Source organism: Octopus bimaculoides, chromosome 7, assembly GCF_046866305.1.
Source record: "Octopus bimaculoides isolate indiv1 chromosome 7, ASM4686630v1, whole genome shotgun sequence".
Classification (NCBI taxonomy): Eukaryota; Metazoa; Mollusca; class Cephalopoda; order Octopoda; family Octopodidae; genus Octopus; species Octopus bimaculoides.
In genome coordinates, this window is record NC_142934.1 from 37,571,987 (window position 1) to 37,588,703 (window position 16,717).

A 16,717-nucleotide genomic window follows, 5' to 3' on the forward strand; every position below is an offset into this window, starting at 1 on the left:
TCAACAAACCCACATGGGACATTATCAGCCTGATTACTTGTGTTGGTACTCAAATGAACTTTGAAGTAGCTGATGAGGCACACATGGTTACACTTTAGCATGATCCAACCTTACAACAGAAATTTGTAATACATAATCTATACATATAAAATATAAAATAAAAGGGAAGGAGAAATCTCAATGACAAAAAGTTGAGTTTACAGAAAATGTACAGTCTAAGTTAAGAGCAAACCATTGTTATATGTCAATGTCTTGTTTCTCTTTGAAAACAAACTCCAGCAATTCAGACATAACTCTCTCTCCTGCTCTCAATGTTTCTCACACAAACAGATTCATAATTATGTCTAATGAAACTCTTAGAAGGACAAATGAAAAGGTTATTGATTTTCAGAAAAATTTTGCTTTGGAGAATCTAAATATGAAAATAATACTTGCCAAACATCACAAAAAGCTATAATGATAACAATATTACTAATTGCAACATTTTCAGATTGGTAAAATACCATCAAATTACTCTATGAGAGAGATATTTTTGTTGTTAAGATCTGTTTAAGTAGCAAATTAAAATGCTAACCAAAAGTGATATTTGATGCAACCCTAGTACTTTACCTTACTGGGTCTGGAATGATGAATGGCAAAGTTGACCTTAGTATGATTTGATACCAGAGAGCTGGAACTAATATTACTCTAAGGATTCTGTCAAGCCATCACCCTCTTAATAATAATAATCCTTTCTACTATACATACATGGCCTGTAATTTTAGGAGAGGGTCTAGTTGATTATATCAACCCCAGTATGTAACTGGTGCTTATTTCATTGGTCCTGAAAGGATGAAAGGCAAAGTTGACTTCTGCGGAAATGCTGCGAGCACAAGGCCTGAAATTGGTGGGAGGGGAATAGTCGATTACATCAACCTCAGTTTTTCACTTGTACTTAATTTATCGACCCTTGAAAGGATAAAAGACAAAGTTGAACACAGAAGAATTTGAACTCAAAACGTAGTGGCAGATGAAATACCACTAAGTATTTCACCCACCGTGCTAATGGTTCTGCCAGCTCACTGCCTTAATAATAATAATAATAATAATAATAATAATAATAATAATAATAATAATAATAATAATAATAATAATAATAACTCTTTCTGCAATAGGCAGAAGGCCTGAAATTTTGGGGGAGGGGACTAGTTGATTACATCAACCCCAGTGCTTCACTGGTACTTAATTTATCAACCTCAAAAGGCTAAAAGGCAAAATTGACCTTGGTGGAATTTGAACTCAGAATGTAGAGACATATGAAATGCTGTTAAGCATTTTGCCTGGCATGCTAACAATTCTACCAGCTTGCCGCCTTAATAATAACAATGCTCTGATGCAGTACCAGGCAGTGGCTCTCATGGCTTCTGATCTTAACTGATTAGAAGTGCTCTCATGTACATTGTATTGTCTTGGTATAAAAGATGGGCTACAGCAAATATTCTGCTCAATACCACAGATTTACTTGTTAGTTGTTTAACCTTAACCAGTTGAGCATGTCCTTTAGTGGCTGACGATATGTGCAGTGGAGGAGCATCACAGTCATGTGTTGAAAGGAATTCTTTGGTGTTTGGATAATTCACCTTAGGAAACAAGGTGTTTCATTCAATATCCTTAAACAACCCTTATTCAGGGATCTTTGAGTGAGATGGGCTACTCAACTTACAGAAAATTCTAACTGGGCTCCACCAGCAATGTCATGTGCTGTTTATCTTGATATGATATCACCATGTTGTGTACATATAGTTGTGATGCATGTGCCTGGTGTACTCTTATCAGACAGGTAATCATGATGGGTATACTGGGCTTCATATATCTTATCCCAGTGTCACTTTGATGGTATGCACTCAATATCAACAACAACAACAATAATCATCATCATCATCGTTTAACGTCCGCTTTCCATGCTAGCATGGGTTGGACGATTTGACTGAGGACTGGTGAAACCGGATGGCAACACCAGGCTCCAGTCTGATTTGGCAGAGTTTCTACAGCTGGATGCCCTTCCTAACGCCAACCACTCAGAGAGTGTAGTGGGTGCTTTTACGTGTCACCCGCACGAAAACGGCCACGCTCGAAATGGTGTCTTTTATGTGCCACCCGCACAAGCCAGTCCAGGGGCACTGGCAACGATCTCGCTCGAAAATCCTACAGGAGCCAGTCAGGCGGTACTGGCAACGGCCACGCTCAAAATGGTGCATCTCATGTGCCACCCGCACAAGAACCAGTCCAGGGGCACTGGCAACGATCTTACTTGGCTTGCCGGGTCTTCTCACGCACAGCACATTTCCAAAGGTCTCGGTCAGTAGTCATCGCCTCGGTGAGGCCCAATGTACGAAGGTCTTGCCTCACCACCTCAGCCCAGGTCTTCCTGGGCCTACCTCTTCCACGGGTTCCCTCAACTGTTAGGGTGTGGCACTTTTTCACGCAGCTATCCTCCTCCATTCTCACCACATGTCCATACCAGCGCAATCGTCTCTCTTGCACGCCACAACTGATGCTTCTAATGTTCAGCTTTTCTCTCAAGATACTTACACTCTGACGGGTATTCACATTGACATTACACATCCAACGGAGCATACTGGCTTCATTCCTTGCGAGCTTACGTATGTCCTCAGCAGTTACAGCCCATGTTTCACTGCCATGTAGCATGGTTGTTCGTACGCATGCGTCATACAGTCTGCCTTTTACTCTGAGTGAGAGTCCCTTTGTCGCCAGCAGGGGTAAGAGCTCTCTAAACTTTGCCCAGGCTATTCTTATTCTAGCAGCTACACTTTCAGCGCACCCACCCCCACTACTAACTTGGTCGCCCAGATAGCGGAAGCTATCGACTACCTCTAGTTTTTCACCCTGGAATGAGATAGAAGTTGTTTCCTGTTTGTTTGCAGTCTTTATTGCACCTGAACATCTGCCACAAACAAAAACTAACTTGCTAGTTAACCTGCAATAATAATAATAATAATAATAATAATAATAATAATGCTCTGATGCAATACTAGGCAGTGGCTCTCATGGTTTCTGACCTTAACTGATTGGAAGTGTTATCGTGTACATGTTTTTGTCTTGGTGTAAAAGATGGGCTACATCAAATAGTCTGCTTAATACCACAGATTTATTTGTCAGTTGTTTGACCGTAACCAGTTAAGCATGTCTCTTGGTGGCTGATGATATGTACATCTTTGATCAAGAGCAAGAGTAGTGGGGGAGCATCATAGCCATATGTTGAGAAGGATTCTTTAGGGTTTGAATAATCACCTCTGAAAATGGGTGTTTTGTTCATCATTCTTAAACGGCTCTTATTCAGGGAACCTTTTGAGCAGAATGTTCATCTCCATTTTGGGGACTTAGAGAATTCTTGTTCTTTTCTTTATGCTGTATAATATGGCTGCCAACAGCAAACAGATGTCTACTTCTGGTGGCACGTTGGCTACCTCTATTTTGACCACCTTCCAGCTGAGTTGTGTCAGATTTAACCATAATTCCTCACTTTTAAGGGTTATTGTCACACTTTCTTTGGCTAATTCTTCAGTTGGGAATCTTGCCTCAACTGTACCAAAACATTTCTCATGGACAACTTAATTTTTTAACCCTCAGACTGGTCTTAGGCACTTTTCAGTCTGGGCCTGTGTTGCTTGCTCCAGTCTCCAAGTCTTTATTGAGATACATCTGTATATAATTTTTTTTCTTAGAGTTTTCCTCTGTTTCCTCTGGCATGTTCAGGAAGACTGTTCTGTCATTTGTTGTTAAGGGTGCTTTGCCTTCACTTAATGTTTTTTCTACCAACTCAACATTTTCCATTTTATGACAAGCTTATATGAAGCCTTTTTCATTTTGCTGAGAAATAAGAATGGCAACTGTTTTAGTGGTATTGCTTTTGTCGTTGTTGGTGTTGGGGACAGTGGTGATGTCCTTGTTTTTGTCATTTTTTATTTTATCCTACTCATCACTGCTGCTGCAACTCTCTGGGCTTTGTCTATTGACCACATCAACTAGTGGTGGGAAAATAATATCATGACGGCTGTTCCAACAACCATTACTTCCCTTGATCTGGGAAGCTATATGTTTTTGTTTTGTAATACTAAATTTTCAATTCTAAATCTTAAAACTCACTTGTAAAGGGTGAATTCTGGCTAAACCAGCTTGCTTCACTTGCTGTGAGTTGGCTTATTTAGGAAACAGTTAAAAAAAATATTTGCAATACCAACTAATAAAACAACAAATTTTAAAGAAAACTTACAAGCCACAAACAAGTATCCACTCCTTCCAAACACAAATAATAATAATAATAATAATAATAATAATAATAATAATAATAATAATAATAATGATACTCAAGAAGTGTGGAATAATGTACCTAAAAAAGAGGCAAGGTACAGTCCCTACCAGGGATAGAATTACTTAATAGAGAACTGATTAAACAAATTGAAATGGAAGACTACAAATACCTTGGCATACTTGAGTTCAATGAGATAATGGAGAAGGAAATGAAAGAGCAACTGAGGATGGAATATTTCCAAAGACTAAATTGACCGGATGGAATAAAATCCAAGTAGTTAATACATAGGTGATAGCATCGCTTCAGTATGGAGCTAGAATCATAAAATGGCAAAAAAAAGAAGTAATGAACATGGATACAAAGACGAGAAAAACATTAACAGTACATGGAGCCTTCCACCCTAAGAGTGATACCGATAGTCTGTACTTGGGAGAGGTTTGGTCAGTTGCCAGGATTGTAGCAAAGCAGAAAAAAACAACTTAGGGTGGCATGTAAAGAATGCTGTGGAGCCATTGTTGAAACATGCGAAGAAGGCTGGTGTCATTAAAACTGAGAATTGTGTATAGAAAGAATATCTTAAAGAGGAAAAGAACACAAAAAAAGAAACAGCATAGAAGGAAAAAAATGTATTGTCAGTTTGCAAGAGATATGAATGCCAAGACAGATACAGAAGACTGATGGCTACAGATGAGGAGGAGTGACCTGAAGATAGAGACAGAAGTACTTATATGTGGAGCTCAAGAACAAGTGTTAAGGACTAACTATGTGAAATGCAGAATTGACAACACTATCAACAGTGGCAAATACAGAATGTGTGGTGAGAGGGGTGAAATGGTATGGCACATCATGTGCGAATGCCTGAAATTGGCACAATGTGAATACAAAAGACGACATGACAATATGGCAAGAATGATCCATTGGGAGCTCTGAGGAAATCATGGCCTATAAAGAGCAATGACATGGTATGAGCAAACGCCAGAAGGAGTCACCGAGAATGAAAACTGCAAAATCCTGTGGGATGCAATGATTCAGTGCAATCATCTGATCAGACATTGGAAACCAGACGTTGTGGTGAAAAAAAAAAAAGAAAGAACATGCATGATAATCGACATAGCATGTCCTTGTGACAACAGGATTAAAGAGAAAGAAGAAAAACTGAACAATGATGATGATTTGAAGTGGGAAATACAAAGGTTGGGGGTCAATGAAGAATGTAGATGTGGTACCAATAGTAATTAGAACACTTGGAAGTATCAGCACTCAACTACTAACATGGCTCAAAAAGATTGGTACAAATGTAAAGGTAGAACACCTACAAAAATCAACATTGTTTGGAACTGCAAGAATTCTTTGCAGGGTTCTTAAAGCATGACCAGTTAACAAATGTCACCTTAGTCTGCTGGCTGTGGACTTTCCATCATATCCAGCAAAATAAGCAGTGAGTTTTCATCAAATAATAATAATAATAATAATAATAATAATAATAATAATAATTGAATCAGGAGGCCAGCAGTTTGGGGAAGGAGCAAATCAATTAAACTGGCTTCTTATGAACATGTTTATATATGGATTATTGAAATGAGTACAGTTATAAAGAAAACATGATAATAATAATAATTCAAACATATTGTACAATTTATTATTATTATTATTATTATTATTAAGGTGGCAAACTGGAAGAATTGTTAGCATGATGGGCGAAATGCTTAGCGGTATTTCATCTGCTGCTACATTCTGAGTTCAAATTCCACCGAGGGTGACTTTGCCTTTCATCCTTTTGGGGCTGATGAAATAAGTACCAGTTATGCACTGGAGTCCATGTAATCAACTTGCCCCCTCCCCCAAAATTTCAGGCCTTGTGCCTATAGTAGAAAGGATTATTATTATAATTATTATTGAATAGTCTTATTTTTATCACATGCTTTCAGTGCACTACCGAGCACAGCTCTGTGTGCCTTGGGTATGTACTATAGTTTGTTTTTGTGTTGTTATTTTAACTGTATTGAAAGTGTTTGATGTAGGATGTGTACGGTGCCTTGCAGTGCTATTTGCTGTATGTTATATATATTCGTAAGCCTTGGTGTTTTGGTTATATGTATGTTTTTTTTAACCATACCTAATGCACCTATCATTATAGGGATTATTTCTGTTTTTAGGCTCCACACACAGATTATCTTTGCATTTCGAGAGTTTCTCTTAAAGATACATTGTCCTTTGTTGGGACTGATACATTGATTAGAAGGCAATTTTTTTCTTGGTGGTTTCTGATAACTATAACCAGTCAATTAGCCTTGATCTCTCTATCTATGTGTATTGTCATATCCCAGTATGGTTGCTTTGTCATTTTCTGAGACCTTTTTCTGAGATATGCCTATACCATTTTTTTTTTCTGTCATTCCATAGTTCTAGCATAACTTCTCCAAGTGTATATAAGTCTCACCTCAGTTGGGCAATCAGAGACAATGTGACTTGTTTCTTTCCCATAATCACATATTCTGTAGTTACTTATTGTATTTTTCTTCAGTATGTGTTTTTGATGGTTTCTGGTGAGGAGGCGTTGATCTTGTGCCACAATTAAAAACCCTCCAGTCTCTGCTTTGAGTCATCAACTTCTCAACCATTGTTGGGATTATACTTTCATCATCATCATCATCATCATCGTTTAGCGTCCGCTTTCCATGCTAGCATGGGTTGGACGATTTGACTGAGGACTGGTGAAACCGGATGGCAACACCAGGCTCCAGTCTGATTTGGCAGAGTTTCTACAGCTGGATGCCCTTCCTAACGCCAACCACTCAGAGAGTGTAGTGGGTGCTTTTACGTGTCACCCGCACGAAAACGGCCACGCTCGAAATGGTGTCTTTTATGTGCCACCCGCACAAGCCAGTCCAGGGGCACTGGCAACGATCTCGCTCGAAAATCCTACAGGAGCCAGTCAGGCGGTACTGGCAACGGCCACGCTCAAAATGGTGCATCTCATGTGCCACCCGCACAAGAACCAGTCCAGGGGCACTGGCAACGATCTTACTTGGCTTGCCGGGTCTTCTCACGCACAGCCCATTTCCAAAGGTCTCGGTCCGTAGTCATCGCCTCGGTGAGGCCCAATGTACGAAGGTCTTGCCTCACCACCTCAGCCCAGGTCTTCCTGGGCCTACCTCTTCCACGGGTTCCCTCAACTGTTAGGGTGTGGCACTTTTTCACGCAGCTATCCTCCTCCATTCTCACCACATGTCCATACCAGCGCAATCGTCTCTCTTGCACGCCACAACTGATGCTTCTAATGTTCAGCTTTTCTCTCAAGATACTTACACTCTGACGGGTATTCACATTGACATTACACATCCAACGGAGCATACTGGCTTCATTCCTTGCGAGCTTACGTATGTCCTCAGCAGTTACAGCCGATGTTTCACTGCCATGTAGCATGGTTGTTCGTATGCATGCGTCATACAGTCTGCCTTTTACTCTGAGTGAGAGTCCCTTTGTCGCCAGCAGGGGTAAGAGCTCTCTAAACTTTGCCCAGGCTATTCTTATTCTAGCAGCTACACTTTCAGCGCACCCACCCCCACTACTAACTTGGTCGCCCAGATAGCGGAAGCTATCGACTACCTCTAGTTTTTCACCCTGGAATGAGATAGAAGTTGTTTCCTGTTTGTTTGCAGTCTTTATTGCACCTGAACATCTGCCACAAACAAAAACTAACTTGCTAGTTAACCTGCCTTTGATGTTGCTGCACCTCTTATGTGTCCATAGCTTGCACCGGGTACATCTTATAGAGTTACTACCTACTCCTTTTCTACATACTGAGCAGGGCCATCTACCTGAAGGGGTTTGTGTTTTATCTACCTTCCTATTTATTAGGATTTTGGTTTTAGCTAGGTTGACTCTAAGGCCCTTCAATTCTAGACCTTGCTTCCACACCTGAAACTTCTCCTCTAGTTCTGATAGTGACTCCGCAATTAGGGCAAGGTCATCAGCATAGAGGAGCTCCCAGGGGCAACCTGTCTTGAACTCCTCTGTGATTGCCTGGAGGACTATGGTAAATAATAGGGGGCTGAGGACGGAACCTTGGTGGACCCCTACCTCTACTTAGCTTATCCTAGTATTTGTTATGGAAGGACTTCTCTTGCCATCATTTTATCATGGCATTTTGTAGCTTCTTGTATTTTTTGGCTTCCTTGCGGAAAACAGTCTTTTGCTTTGCTCATGCTTTGTGACTATTTGTATCAGTTTTCTCTGGTTCTGAGTTAGATATTTCTGTAATTCTATGGTGGATATTTTATAGTATTTTATTTGTATAAGGCCTCTACTGCATTCAATTCACTGTATATATAACCTTCTTATGGGTGGTGTATTCTAGATTTTGGGTGGTGTATTCTAAATTCCATCATTATTTTTCTTGTTTGGTTAGTTCATTTAGTTATTATTATTATTGTTATTATTATCCTTATTATTCTTGTTAATCATTCATTCAACAATGAAAATAAGTCTAATGAATATAGTAATAACAACTCAAAATATCTTTGATTGTAAAAAAAAAAAAATAGTCTCAGCTGTAAAAGAATCAAAAGTATATCTGTACCTTAAATGATGATAATCTGGCAAAGTAGACTGGAAGGGAGAAAAAAACGAGTTACATTTACATTGTTGTCTCTCTTTTTTTAACTTCTTCTGACTTGTTTCTTCTTTCTTTCTAAAACAAAATATCCAAGGGTCCATAGTAATACTGGAAATAACACCTATTCCAGCATTATGTTGTGGAAGTACAAACTACTTGCCATTCCTTGTTGATAGAAGCCTTTGATGGGTCTCTAAGTGGTCTACGACGTGTTGGCATAAATTCATATGGATGACTCCTAGTTGCTTTTGGCAAACTAGCAGAGTGACTACATGAGACTGTAATTTGTGGGTATAAGTTCAAGGTATCACTGGTAGTATTGATCAAGTTAATTTGATTGTCTTTTGAATAACTTTGCTTGGCAGATTCCAGGGAGTCTGGTGTGGAATTTTCTTCGAGATGAAAGTTAATAGGATCTAGTTTAGATTCTAGCAAGATTAAAGTCTGGCGAATGCATTTTGCGTCATCTTCCAAACGTTGTAGCTGCTTGCTAAATTTCTTCTGAGACATCAGATGTTCCCAGTAATGCCTAAAAATGGGCAAGACATTAAAAGACTTCACTGCCATCACAGATCTTAATTAGGTAACCAAAAGCGAAGAAAATTTATAATGGTATCTACAAAAGTTTGATATAATTATTAGATAGATTTCACAATCAACAAGAAGGTATATTACTTTGCAGTTTCTTTTTTTTTTTTTTTTTTTTTGTAAAGAAATATTTCACTTCATTAATTACCATTATAAGATTCAGAAATTAAACTACAGGATGTTGAAGAATGACTTCATTATTAAAAGTAAAACATTATGTATACATACATATACTGATATGTGTGTGTGTGTGTGTGTGTGTGTACACACACACACACACACATGCATACACACAAACACACATGAAAAGAACGCTTACTAAATCTGAATAATTAGCAAACTATCCCTCTGTCATCATCATCATTACATAATGTCCACCTTTCTATGCTGGACAGATTTTGTATGACTAAATGCCCTTTCCTGTTGCAATCTCTCACTGATTTCCAAGTGTCATGCAATGTCAAGACGAAAAAGCTGTCACATGCCTGCACACACACACACACACACACACACACACACATCAAAACAGGAGATTGGAAAAAAATGTTTGTTATTATTTATTCACCACTACACATCTTTCATTTGCTAAAGTATAGAACATATATCTCCTAATACTTCTTTTGGATGCCTATACAAAATGCTCTCTCTCCTACTTCCCCTGGTAAACATGGCGAATGTGAAGCAAATACAATGACGGTGAAGTAAATGCAGATTGAAACCTATTTGTACCTACATATGTCTGCCAAATGTACATGTGAGCTTTCTTTTCAGATGCAAAATACTGTTCCCCATCCCACACCTACATCCTCAGAGTTGGCACACTTAATGTGGGCACATTGAAAGTTAGGTCTGGTGAGATTGTTGAGATGCTTGAATGGAGGAATGTAGATGTGTGTTGCATCCAAGAAGTAAGGTGGAGAAGAGGTTCTGCTAGGTTCTTCATAGGCAAAGAGTATAGGTATAAAATCTTCTAGATAGGAACAGTGATGGGATGGGGTTGGGGGCGTGGGCATACTTCTTGCAGCGAAATGGATTGATAAGGTAATCAGGGTAGTCAGAGTGAGTGACAGAATATTTAAGCTTAGACTAGTGTTGCAACATGGAACAGCAACCATTATCTTGGCTCATGCCCCTCAATCGGTTCTACCTGATGATCAGAGAAAGACCAATTTTATGACACCCTTTTGCCAACTGCCTTGTCAACAAATGTCTAGGACCTTCTCTTTGTAGCTGGCAACTTCAAAGGGTATGTTGGACAACATCTGGGTGGCTAAAAATTTGGTACTCGTAATGAGAAAGGAACCAAGCTGCTGGAGTTCTGTGATGCAAATGATCTTATGATCTACAATACTAACTTCAGGAAATTTGGTGGTCACCTGTTCACCTATCAATCTAGTAGGCACACTAGTCAGATTGACTACATTCTTGCCATAAAATGGGAAAGATGGCTGCTTATAAATGCCAAAACTTTCCCAGGTGAAGAATGCACCTCAGTTGTTAGCAATTTCATGATCAGGGCTAAATGGCTGCCTAGAAGACAACCAGTGTGGAAAAGAAGGTCTGGAAGCTTAAGGATCATCTGAAAGGACAGAGATTTAGAGACAAGTTACTCGAAGTAGTTGATGAAAAAGAAGAGGATATAGTGACATATAATGTGGAGGACAACTAGGAGTTCCTACAGGACAACCTACTGAAGGCTACTGACCAAATCTGTGGCTGGTGCAAAGTCTTCCTTGACCTAAGGTGACATAGTGGTGGAACAGTGTAGTTGATAGGGCTGCAGGAGAAAAGAAATGAGCCTGCAAGAACTGAATGTATGAGGATAGCAGGGAACTGTATCAGATAGCCAGAAGGGAAGCTAGGAGACAGGTCTATTCAGCCAGGGGAGAATCAGAAAAGAAGTTTGCCAATGTTCTGTGACGTGAGGACCAGAGACTTGAAGTGTTTTGGATTGCAAGACAATGTGTGAGAGAAAACGATGACATTATAGGAGAGAAATGTGTCCGCATGTATAATGGTTCACTTACATTTAGTGATTCTGCACAGAAAGAGGCTTGAAAACGTCATTATGAAAGACTACTAAATGTGGAGAATGAATAGGAGTAGGAGAGTCTGCTAAATGTTGACCAAACTGAGGAACCAGCTATCCAAATTGACAGGGGCTTGGTAGATAAAGAAATGAAGGATATGAAGATAGGGAAAGCCCCTGGCCCATCAGGAATCACTGCTGAGATGCTTAAAATATCTAGCAGAATAGGATATAGCCTAATCATCCATATAGTTAATCAGGTTGTCCATGAGGGAGTCATACCTAACAACTGGTGTAGCAGCATTATAGTCAACTGCTACACAAGCAAAGGTATGCCTTAGGCACAAATAATTACAGAGGCATCAAATTACGAGACCAGGTGATGAAAGTCACAGAAAGGGTCATAGCTCAATTAATTAGGAAAAGATTCAGTGTAGATGAGATGCTGTTCGGATATGTGCCAGGCATGACTGATGCTATATTCCTGGTTAGGCAACTGCGGGAGAAATATTTAGCCAAAGATAAACCTCTATACCTGGCTTTTGCTGAAATGGAGAAAGCCTTTGACAGAGTCTGCAACTCCATTATCTGAGAGTTAATATGGAAGCTAGGGATAGATGAGTAGTTGGTGAGAGCTGTACAATCCACATACAGGGATGCTGTCAGTAAGGGTTCACCAAGGATCAGTTCTCAACCCCCTCTTGTTCATCATAGTCCTCCAGACAATAACAGAGGAATTTAAGACAGGCTATCCCTGAGAGCTCCTCTATGCTGATGACCTTGCTCTTATAGCTGAATTACAACCAGAACTAGAAAAGAAATTTCAGGTGTGGAAGCAAGGTCTAGAACAGTGCTCTGAAACCTTTATTCATTTGCAGTACACTTATATTCTTTTCAAAATTTGGTGACATACCTGACTAAAAATATAACTAAAAGTATAAGGAAAAAGATTATATTCAGGATACACTGCCGCACACCTAGCATCGCCTTGCAGCACGCCACTGTGCTGTGGTATACAGGTTGTGGAGCACTGGTCTAGAATCAAAAGGCCTTAGATTTAATGTAGCAAAAGCCAAAGTCTTAGTAAGTAGGAAAGCAAACAAATCACAAATCCTTTCAGGTAGATGGCCCTGCTCAATCTGTAGAAAAGGGGTTGGTAGAAACTCCATAAGATGTACTCAGTGTAAGCTACAGACACATAAGAGCTGCAGCAATATCAGAGGAAGGTTAACAGGGAAAATAGTTTTTGTGTGTGGATGGTGCAATAAACATTAAAAATGTACAGAAAATAGATTCCATTAAATGCCAAGGGGGGATACCTAGAAGTAGTTGATAGCTTCCATTATCTAGTTGACCAAGTCAACTGTAGAGGCTGGGCAAAGTTCAGAAAGCTCCTACCTCTGTTGGTAACTAAGGGTCTCTCCCTCAGTGTGCAAGGCAGATTGTATGATGCTTGTGTGTGAACAGCCATGCTACATGGCAGTGAAACGTAGGCTGTGACTGCCAAAGATATGTATAGGCTTGAAAGAAATGAAGCTAGTACGCTTTGCTGGATGTGCAATGTCAGTGTGCATGTACAACAAAGTATAAGCATCCTGAAAGAAAAGTTGGGCATAAGAGGCATCAGACGTGGTGTATAAGAGAGACGATTGCATTGGTATGGTCGTGTGATGTATATGGATAAGGACAGCTGTATGAAGAAGTACTGATCTCTGACTGTGGAGGTAACTTGTGGAAGAGGTAGACCCAGGAAAACATGGAACGAGGTGGTGAAGCATGATCTTTGAATGTTGGGCCTCACGGAGGTGATGATAAGTGACTGAGACCTTCAGCAATATACCACGCTTGAGAAGACCTGTGAAGCCAAGTGCAATTGTTGTCATGGCCAATGTCAGTGTCATGTAACTGGCAGCCATGCTGGTGGCACATAAAAAAACACCCTATGAACATTGGGCCTCACAGAGGCAATGATAAGTGACTGAGACCTTTGGTAATATGCTGGTGGCACGTAAAAAGCACCCATTACACTCTTGGAGTCGTTGGTGTTAGGAAAAGCATCCAGCCATAGAAACCATGTCAAATCAGATTGGAACCTGGTGTAGCTTTCCAGCTTCCCACAGTTGGGCAAAAGGCCTCAGATGTCGTATGCAGTTGCATTGGTAAAGTCATGTGATGTGTCTGGATGACAACTGTGTAAAGAAGTGCTAATCTTTAACTGTGGAGGAACTTGTGGAAGCTTCAGTCAAACCTTCTAACCCATGCCAGCATGGAAAGCAGACACTAAAGAATGATGATGATGATAAATGGGTACCTTTCAGTTTTTGTCTACTAAAATCTTCTGACAAGGTTTTGGTTGGCTTGGAACTATAGTAGAAGACATTTGCCTAAGGTGCTACACAGAGAAATTGAACCCAAAATCATGCGGTTTAGAAGCAAAATTCTTAACACAGTCATATCTGCACACACACACATGTATGTCATCATCATCATTTATGTCCATTTTCCATGCTGGCTTGGGATGGTTTGACAAGAGCTGGCAAGGCCAGGATCCATACCAGGTTCCATAGTCTGTTTTGGCTTCATTTCCAAAGCTGGATGCCACCCTTCCTAATACCAATGAGGAGAAAGACAATTCAGAGTGGGAGTGGCATGTATTTGAACAACATAGACAAATACAGGATATCAAATACCATAAAGTATAAATTCTTGATTTATTAAAATTATCTCCACCTCTAGAGGATGTATCATAATCACCAAATGGCATTTAAGGAATCAAGATTTCTCCAAAATTGACATGCTGTTAAGGCTTATTGTCTGGAGATTAAAGGCTAGTCATGGACATGTGTTTTTGTCTCTATAACGATTATCAGTATGACAACTGCACAACCTTATCTCCAGTAGCCAAGAGAAAAAAACTAAGAAAAATTACTCAGAGTGGTTAGTAGCATGCATTTGAACAACAGTGACAAATATTATACAGTATAAGTTCTTGACTTATTAAAACTATACATATTATATGTATATACAAACATGCATAATGTCTTAGATATGACATTAAACCACACCCAGTCATTCAGAAACTCTGGAGTTGTGGAGAGTGTGGAGTCCCCTTAATTACCACTACTCCCAAGTCCGTTCTGATCCAGAATAGTAGTACCTGTCAGGATCCGATCTATGGGTTAAAAAGATTTCCCAGGAGTAGAGGAGGCATCTGTTATTTTTGACAAAGCTGTGGGGAAGGCAGTTCTTCTAGCAGAAAGATACTCTGACATAAAACTTGGAGTTGAGATAGTAGTAGTCATCTTACAATACATGTCACTGGAGCTATTATGGCAATCAAGAGAGTGACAAAAATGTTGTCTTTTGTTACTTAAATCCAATAACAGATGTCTGCTATTTCATTTCTAGGTCACTTTCGTATTTTATAAAGTCCTATGGTGATGGATGCATGGTAACATGAAGCAGGGCCATGTGATTGACTTTTGTCTTGAAGTCACTGGTTGGCCTGAAAAGTCATATCCATGCTCATTCAGGGATGAAACTAAATCAGGCTGAATGTAAGAGTTATCATATGATAAGATGAGATAATCATCATCATATATGATGCATGTATGTAATGTGTGTGTGTGTGTGTGTGTGTGTGTGTGATAAGAAGTTTGCTTTCCAATCACTTGATTCTGGGTTCAGTCCCATTGTGTGGCACTCTGAGCAAATGTCTTCTACTATAGCCCCAAGCCAACCAAAGCCTTGTGAGTAGATTTGATAAGCAAAAACTGCAAGATGCCTGTCGTATGTGTGTGTGTGTGTGTATATAGAAACACACACACACACACACACATATATATATATATATATATATATATATATATATATATATATATTTATATATATATATATATATATATATATATACATATATATATATATATATATATATATATATATATATATATATATATATATGATGATGATGATGGCGAGTATGTGGGTGAGCATGTGTGTGTTTCAAGCGAGGGTGGTTGAGTATATACATATAGGCGAATGTACAGATTGGTGCACTTACGCGAACACTATAAACTTTTCTACTCCCTTACCTTTACTCCCTCCCCTTACTTAGCGGGCTATAGCGCTTTTGTCTTAATGACGGTCAACCACACAGTAATTTCCCTTTGTTTAACGGTCATTTTCATAGCATTCTTCAATGGCCAGATAACTGAAGAGATGGCAGCTTGGGTTCCCACCCTGGCATCCGAAACTCGGAGTTTTATCATGGCTACTGAATAAGTGTCACATATTTTTACAGATAAATTCCTCTATTTACATAATATCTATGTCTCTTTCTTTCTTTTATTGTCCTTTGTATCTATATATATATATATATATATATATATATATATATATATATATATATATATATATATATATATATATATCTGCTCAGTATGTAGAAAAGGAGTAGGTAGTAACTCTATAAGATGTACCCGGTGCAAGCTATGGACACATAAGAGGTGCAGCAACATCAAAGGCAGGTTAACTAGCAAGTTAGTTTTTGTTTGTGGCAGATGTTCAGGTGCAATAAAGACTGTAAACAAACAGGAAACAACTTCTATCTCATTCCAGGGTGAAAAACTAGAGGTAGTCGATAGCTTCCGCTATCTGGGCGACCAAGTTAGTAGTGGGGGTGGGTGCGCTGAAAGTGTAGCTGCTAGAATAAGAATAGCCTGGGCAAAGTTTAGAGAGCTCTTACCCCTGCTGGCGACAAAGGGACTCTCACTCAGAGTAAAAGGCAGACTGTATGACGCATGCGTACGAACAGCCATGCTACATGGCAGTGAAACATGGGCTGTAACTGCTGAGGACATACGTAAGCTCGCAAGGAATGAAGCCAGTATGCTCCGTTGGATGTGTAATGTCAATGTGAATACCCGTCAGAGTGTAAGTATCTTGAGAGAAAAGCTGAACATTAGAAGCATCAGTTGTGGTGTGCAAGAGAGGCGATTGCGCTGGTATGGACATGTGGTGAGAATGGATGAGGATAGCTGCGTGAAAAAGTGCCACACCCTAACAGTTGAGGGAACCCGTGGAAGAGGTAGGCCCAGGAAAACCTGGGCTGAGGTGGTGAGGCAAGACCTTCGTACATTGGGCCTCACCGAGGCGATGACTACTGACC

At 39.6% G+C, this 16,717-nt stretch overlaps 1 protein-coding gene across 3 annotated transcripts in view; it reads right to left on the minus strand.

Moving 5' to 3' along the window:
- Positions 1-15,301, minus strand: part of LOC149134668 (uncharacterized) — a 79,638-nt gene extending 64,337 nt beyond the window's left edge. The window contains exon 1 of one of the 3 annotated variants that reach the window (XR_016242610.1): positions 8,895-15,296. Coding sequence is in view for 2 of the 3 variants with exons in the window: in XM_089355209.1 (XP_089211335.1) it covers positions 8,895-9,031 (137 nt within the window). In the remaining variant the exon portion in view is untranslated. Of the gene's footprint in view, positions 1-8,894 lie in introns of all 3 variants that reach the window. The other 2 variants (XM_089355209.1, XM_089355208.1) reach the window with 2 other exon arrangements.
- Positions 15,302-16,717: the final 1,416 nt, after the last annotated feature.